We start from the raw sequence: 7638 nt of genomic DNA, 5'->3' as shown, positions 1-7638 counted from the left end.
CACACACACACACAGAGTGAGAGAGAGAACACGCAGGTGGGAAGTCTCTCTGAGCGTGCACGCTGCTCACTCTCTGCACACGGGCACAATGGGAGCATTGTCAGAGGTCCAACAGTGAGCTGATTGAGAGCGCGGCAGGCGAGCGAGCGGGCGAGCGAGCAGGCCTGCGTACAGGAAACACACACGCCACCGCCAGGCTCAGATGACGTGACTGTGAGCTGAAGAGGGAGAGCGCTCTGCTGCGAGGTCACGACCTGCTCGCCGCTCTAACCATCATGAAAACGTCCTTCATGATCGTTGATGGACGAGTTATTAAACTGTCCGACCTAAAGGGACTGAATCAGTCCTGCAGCAGGTCATTGACTTCTGATGACATCACTTCCTGTTTGTCTGTTTTAAACCCTTTACTAATGTTCAGAGGGTTTAATAAAGAAGAGAAGCTGTGTTCTGATTCATGCTCAGCTGGCGCCCTCTGGTGGACACGACCAGCAACTACACTGTCAGCAGATCAGAGATCATCACAGAGAGAGAGAGAGAGAGGGCGAGAGAGAGAGAGAGGGCGAGAGAGAGAGGGCGAGAGGGTGAGAGAGAGGGTGAGAGAGAGAGGGTGAGAGAGTGAGAGAGGGCGAGAGAGAGAGAGAGAGGGAGAGGGCGAGAGAGAGAGGGAGAGAGAGGGTGAGAGAGAGAGAGAGAGGGCGAGAGAGAGAGAGGGAGAGGGTGAGAGAGGGAGAGAGAGTGAGAGGGCGAGAGAGAGGGAGAGAGAGGGCGAGAGAGGGAGAGACAGAGAGAGAGAGACAGAGAGAGAGACAGAGAGGGCAAGAGAGAGTGAGAGACAGAGAGAGAGAGAGAGAGAGAGAGAGAGAGACAGAGAGGGCAAGAGAGAGTGAGAGAGAGAGAGAGAGAGAGACAGAGGGCAAGAGAGAGAGAGAGAGAGAGAGAGAGACAGAGAGAGAGAGAGGGCAAGAGAGAGTGAGAGACAGAGAGAGAGAGACAGAGAGAGAGAGAGAGAGAGACAGAGAGAGAGAGAGGGCAAGAGAGAGTGAGAGACAGAGAGAGAGAGAGAGAGAGACAGAGACAGAGAGAGAGAGAGAGAGAGGGAGAGAGAGAGTGAGAGAGAGAGAGAGAGAGACAGAGGGCAAGAGAGAGAGAGAGAGAGAGAGAGAGAGAGAGAGACAGAGAGAGAGAGAGGGCAAGAGAGAGTGAGGAGACAGAGAGAGAGAGAGAGACAGAGAGGGCAAGAGAGAGACAGAGAGAGAGAGAGACAGAGAGAGAGAGAGAGAGAGAGAGAGAGACAGAGAGGGCAAGAGAGAGAGAGAGAGAGAGACAGAGAGGGCAAGAGAGAGAGAGAGAGAGAGACAGAGAGAGAGAGAGACAGAGAGAGAGAGAGAGACAGAGAGAGAGAGAGAGAGAGAGAGAGAGAGAGACAGAGAGAGAGACAGAGAGAGAGAGAGACAGAGAGGGCAAGAGAGAGACAGAGGGCGAGAGAGAGAGAGAAAGAGAGAGAGAGAGACAGAGAGGGCAGAGAGAGACAGAGGGCGAGAGGGCGAGAGAGAGAGAGAGAGAGAGAGAGAGAGAGAGAGAGAGAGAGAGAGAGAGAGAGGGCAAGAGAGAGAGAGACAGAGAGGGCAAGAGAGAGACAGAGGGCGAGAGGGCGAGAGAGAGAGAGAGAGACAGAGAGGGCAAGAGAGAGACAGAGGGCGAGAGGGAGGAGAAGTGAATCTGTGCAGATAGATTTTGGGTTTTTGTTTTTTTTACCCGTCTTGGCGATGTTCTGCGCCGCCGGATCTTCCTGAGTTTCAGGTAACCTGGATTCTTGGTTACGGCCTCGCCCAGCTGACACACACACACACACACACACACACACACACACACACACACACACACACACACACCACACACACACACACCACACACACACACATTTAAACTGTTAGTGTGTCTGCTACAACGGGCTGAGCCTCAAAGTGGCGGGCGTGTCGCCGCTCGGCCTGAACATTCCCACGCATGTTGACATAGAGATAATTGGCGCATACTTGGATGAAGTGTTTGTCTGCACGCTTCAAAGAGGCGGAGCCTGCGAGGTCATCACATTAATTACTGTCTCACATTATAAAACGTGACGGGCTCGACACACGCCGCCACGTCTAAACACACCTCGTAAAACTTTATGATCCACTACAACAAAAGTTATTAGAGGTGGAGTGATGCTAGGAGACAAGGAGACAAGGAGACGAGGAGTGAAGGAGACGAGGAGACAAGGAGACGAGGAGAGAAGGAGACAAGGAGAGAAGGAGACGAGGAGACAAGGAGAGAAGGAGACGAGGAGACAAGGAGACGAGGAGACAAGGAGAGAAGGAGACGAGGAGAGAAGGAGACAAGGAGACGAGGAGAGAAGGAGACGAGGAGAGAAGGAGACGAGGAGACAAGGAGACGAGGAGACAAGGAGACGAGGAGAGAAGGAGACGAGGAGAGAAGGAGATGAGGAGATAAGGAGAGAAGGAGACGAGGAGATAAGGAGACGAGGAGACAAGGAGACGAGGAGACAAGGAGACGAGGAGACGAGGAGACAAGGAGAGGAGACGAGGAGATAAGGAGACGAGGAGACAAGGAGACGAGGAGAGGAGGAGACGAGGAGACATGGAGACGAGGAGAGAAGGAGACGAGGAGAGAAGGAGACAAGAGACGAGGAGACGAGGAGACAAGGAGACGAGAGACGAGGAGACGAGGAGGGAAGGAGACGAGGAGACGAGGAGAGAAGAGACGAGGAGACGAGGAGAGAAGGAGACGAGAGACGAGGAGACGAGGAGAGAAGGAGACAAGGAGACGAGGAGACGAGGAGAGAAGGAGACAAGGAGACGAGGAGACGAGGAGACGAGGAGATGGCCCGAGGCTGCACAGAAGTTCTGGATGAAGAAAGAACTAAAGGATCAACATGTCGGCTTGTGACCTCACTTCATCCTCGCCTCCTTGTCTCCTTCTCTCCTCGTCTCCTTCTCTCCTTGTCTCCTTCTCTCCTCGTCTCCTTCTCTCCTTGTCTCCTTCTCTCCTCGTCTCCTTCTCTCCTCGTCTCCTTCCTGTGTTGTCTTCGTCTCCTCTCAGGTTGAACATCTGGATGTGGAGACGTTTCCCATCATGTTTTAAATAAAGATCTGAACGTTGTCCTGAATGGAGCCCGGCGTGCCTCGGTTTGATTCCTGCTCCGCTGGCGCCCTCTGGTGGACACGCCACGCGTCTTCACCCAGGATGAGCGAGCTGCTCCTCTGCTCTGTGGACGATGAACTCATCCACAGATTTAAAGTCTGAGACCAGACCAGGTACAGAGACCTTCTCTGGACCGGGTCCATGTGAGAGGTCAAAGGTCACCATGATCAGCTTTAGATCAGCTGACTCGTGTCAGACTCTCATTTGACCGCTGGGGTTTTCTTCTTCATGGTTTATTTAGGGGGCTGTGAATCTGAGCCTCTGTGCGCTGTGATTGGATGAATTCAAGAACTAAGCTCCTCCCCCTCTCACCATTTTGGCCGCCTCAGCTTCTCCCTCAGCCTGGATGATCTTATGTCTCTGGTCCTGTTTGGCCTTCTCCACGTAGAACTGAGCTCGCTGCGCCTCCTGCTGGGCTGGAGGGGAACAACACACACACACAGGGATTAACCTTTGACCTTTGACCTCAGCTTCTCATCCGCTCCTGATCTCGGCCGTACTCACCGACTTGCTTGGCCTCGACGGCGGCCGTGTACTCTCGGCTGAAGCTCAGCTCGGTGATGGCCACGTCGTCCAGGATGATGTTGAAGTCTTTGGCTCGCTCGAACAGCTCTCTGCGGATCAGCAGCGACACCTGCAGGGCGGGAGGGGGAGGGATGGTGACCACGAGCCGGCGTGCATCCAACGAGAGAAACGCAGCTGGTCCAAATAAACGCAATCATGTGTGTTCGTGTTAAAGCATGTGATTAGAGGTAAACGCCACGCTCGCTCGCCGTTGGACTGAATGGATCCGTGGCGCTGAGGGAACACAGCGCTTGAAGAAGCCGTGCTGTTACCTGAGCTCGCTGCGTGATCAGCTGCGAGGCGTTGAACTTGGCGACCACGCTCTTCAGCACCTCGTTGGCGATGGACGGCAGCACGCGCTCGTCGTAGTCCTGACCCAGCGTCTGGTAGAGGACGGGCAGGTTGGACGCCAGCGGGCGGCACAGAACCCTCAGAGCGATGCTGACCATCTGGAGATCTGAGAGGACAAAAAAAAAAACAACAACATGTGGTCAATGCAGCTGCCGTAACCACGGCAACCACTTACTGGGAAACACAGACTGTGGTCAGACACGACCATCTCTCTGCTCGTCGACACGCTTTAACCCTTCACATTCTGACGTCGTCATGGCGACTGTAGGACAAAGTGCTCTGACCTTTGCTCCCGGTCAGAGAGGAGATCTTCCTGGGTCGGGCTCTGATGTCGTAGATGATCGGGTACTGGAACCAGGGTATCCTGAAACACATCAACAAACACTCGTTATTTCAGCCACCAGAGGGCGCTGTTTCACAAAACACGACCAGAGGCAGCTCAGTCTGTCTGAATCACAAACTCCTGAAGAAGGTCCGGTAGCTGGAGGAGAGGTGCCAGTTCACTTCCTGAACACTGCCGACGTGCCCTTGTTCAAGGCATCGAACCCCCGACCCGCGTCGTACCTGAAGTGGAGTCCCTCGGCTAGAACCGTGTCCATCTGCATCCCTCCGATCCGGTTAAAGATGATCGCTCTCTGACCTCCTTCGACTGCAGGAAACACACAAACAAGTTCACGTGAGCAGGAGACGCTCGCTCTCAGATGAAGCGACGTGATTGGTCAAGTCTGTGTTGGTTGTTTACACGCCCTCATGACCAGGTGACGTTACCTGTGTACGTGGCTTCTTTCACGCCGTAAGCCAGCGCTCCGGCGCCGAGCAGCAGTTTGAGACCCAGACCTGCTCCCCGAGGTCCGGAGGACATCCTGCCTGCGATCTGCCGCAGCTGCTGCAGGAAACCCTGAAACACAGACACGGCTCATAAACCATCACACACACACACATGAGCACTCTCTGATTATTATCAGTATTTAAAGTGATCACACAGACGTGACATGATGGGTAACAATACACACAACAACCACTCACACCTCCCTACAACTTCACCATGTCTGTGTTCAGCTACCTAACAAATACACCACATGAGCAGATCCTGCCAAACTTCCTTCTAAAAAAATTAATAAATCACATTTTGTTAAAATAATTAATTAAGCTAATGCTAATCAATCACAACTTATCTGGCTTCAAGTCTTGGTCACTGATTTAAAATTCGGCTAACAAACATTCAGCATAACTAAGATAGTTTCAATAAAATATCAATAGTTCACCTTTTATGACGCGTTTGTTCTGTACGTCAACAGCACGTAAAACACACCTGATTCAGACAGGACTATCAGCATCACTCAGGTCAATATGAGAAGATGAGCTGCGTGTAATAACTGGACATGTATGCCGAATTGAAGATACTAGTCTAATATTATGTTTCAAGTTTGGAATAATTAATTTGAGGAGAGATTTGATATGCTGATCGATGAGGGAATGTAAAAGTGATAAATATTCAGACGGACACTGGCTCCACTCTGAACTCATCAGCAGGGCCGTTTATTTTAATGTAAACCTTTCATATGTAGTGTCTGAGTTTATCTGACTTTATGGTTTCTGATCACAGCCTCATGAACTTTAACTGTCATCTTACATCATGATCAGCCTGTTATAATTCACTGCAGAGCAAAGAGCGGGAAACAGCAGCATGCAGAAACTACAGAACTACAAACCGGAAGCGTCTGATAAACGCGTTTAAAGAAAGAGATAAAGTGCAGAAATACACTCACACCGGGCTCTTTATTCGCCATGCTTGTCCTCTTCGTATGCCGCAAAACCAGGTGAAGAAGAACACCAAGGTCACGCGTGATGACGCACTTCCGTGTGCGCCGGGCACCATGGGAAATGTAGGCAGAGGTGTTGCTCGTCTAAAGGCGCGGCAAGGTAGGTAATGTGTTTAAACTCAAACTGTTCACTTATAAACCAGTTTAAACTCAAACATGTTCACCTATAAACCAGTTTAAACCCAAACTGTTCACTTATAAACCAGTTTAAACTCAAACATGTTCACCTATAAACCAGTTTAAACTCAAACTGTTCACCTGTAAACCAGTTTAAACTCAAACATGTTCACCTATAAACCAGTTTAAACTCAAACTGTTCACCTATAAACCAGTTTAAACTCAAACTGATCACCTATAAACCAGTTTAAACTCAAACATGTTCACCTATAAACCAGTTTAAACTCAAACTGATCACCTATAAACCAGTTTAAATTGAACGTGTTCACCAGCTTAGCTAGTTTCTTTAATCTTTAAATGACGGCTCAGTTAGCCTGAGGTCCTGAAATGGTTTACATCTTGGATGTAAACCATTTCAGGACCAGCAGCCCCTGAAGTCCTCCAGAGTTAGTCGTTCCTCACAGCGGGAGACTTTCACTGTTGAGGGGGCGGGGACGTTTGAGGAGGCGGACGTGACGTCAAAAACGCCAAAGCTAACCGTAATATGACGTCATAAGTCTTGACAGATCAGCAGGTCAGGAAAAGATTTTTGAAGCTTGATGTTCTGGTTCAAATCCCACTTTAGTAGTGACCTAGTCCACACACCCACACACACACACACACACACACACACACACACACACACACACACAGAGAAACAGCTTAAACAAACTGAAGGAGAGTTTACAGTGCGCTAACATGCTTGTTTATATTTGAACAGTGAAAACGCTCAGAGGAAGCTGAGTTTAAAAAACCCGCCTACATGATGAGGTCTTAGATTCTGTCCTGGAGGCTTCAAGGAAACAATCAGCCTGATGAATTTATCTCCTTCAGTTGCTGACAAGTTCAAACTTCTCTGCAGCTCTGATTCAGTCAGACATGAAAATGTTTATAAAGCTCGTCTATTCGCTGCCCTTCAAAATAAAAGACACTTTTAGAAAACGGTCCAGATAAACAGAGACTTTAAAACTTACACTTTACAGGATTCGAATCCTGAACGTCCAACTTTGAACACCTCGTCCCAACTTGTTGAGCTGTCAGGACTCAAAACCAACCCGTGTCAGTGTGAAGAGTCGCGTGATCAGCTGAGAGTTTCACAATAAAAGCATGATCGATCAGCCTGTAGGCGTCCATCAGATTCTGTTCTCAGACTTTTCAGGGTTTGTTCGAACACAAGCAGCCAAAGTTTTAAACTCGACTTCACCTGGAATTTATCCGAAGTTTAAATCAAAATCAGAATCTTCAGAGAAGATTTGAACCCTTAACAGAAGAGCTTCTCGACCAGCTGACCCGCCAGGTGACCACACGAGTCTGAGGTTTAAACTGGTTTATAAGTAAACACGTTTGAGTTTAAACTGGCTCACATTAAATCTGTAAACTTTGCTTCTCTTTGTGGTGATAGTGTGTGTGAGTGTGTGTGCAATGAACGTGTGTGATTTCTTTTCCGACGTTGCGATTTCACCTCGCGACAATTTGTAGCGCGTTCATTTCAACTTGTGAATTTCCATCGTTGACCACCAAGGAGGAAACAGGAAAGGTAAGA

At 49.7% G+C, this 7638-nt stretch overlaps 1 protein-coding gene across 1 annotated transcript; it reads right to left on the bottom strand.

Annotated features, from left to right (window-relative positions):
* Positions 1-66: 66 nt before the first annotated feature.
* On the bottom strand, positions 67-5986 carry LOC306826307 (prohibitin-2-like; the record flags this gene model as incomplete). Its single annotated transcript, XM_079347507.1, is given in 10 exon segments — positions 67-164; positions 1756-1779; positions 1782-1833; positions 3514-3617; positions 3706-3835; positions 4038-4222; positions 4401-4480; positions 4681-4765; positions 4885-5014; positions 5886-5986. Coding segments are annotated over 10 exon segments (909 nt in total). The 5' UTR covers positions 5907-5986.
* Between the last annotated feature and the right edge of the window lie 1652 nt (positions 5987-7638).

Source organism: Symphodus melops (genome assembly GCF_947650265.1).
Source record: "Symphodus melops genome assembly, chromosome: 7".
NCBI classification, from domain to species: domain Eukaryota; kingdom Metazoa; phylum Chordata; class Actinopteri; order Labriformes; family Labridae; genus Symphodus; species Symphodus melops.
The sequence above is the reverse complement of the archived record's forward strand: the minus strand, read 5'-3'. Positions and strand labels throughout refer to the sequence as shown.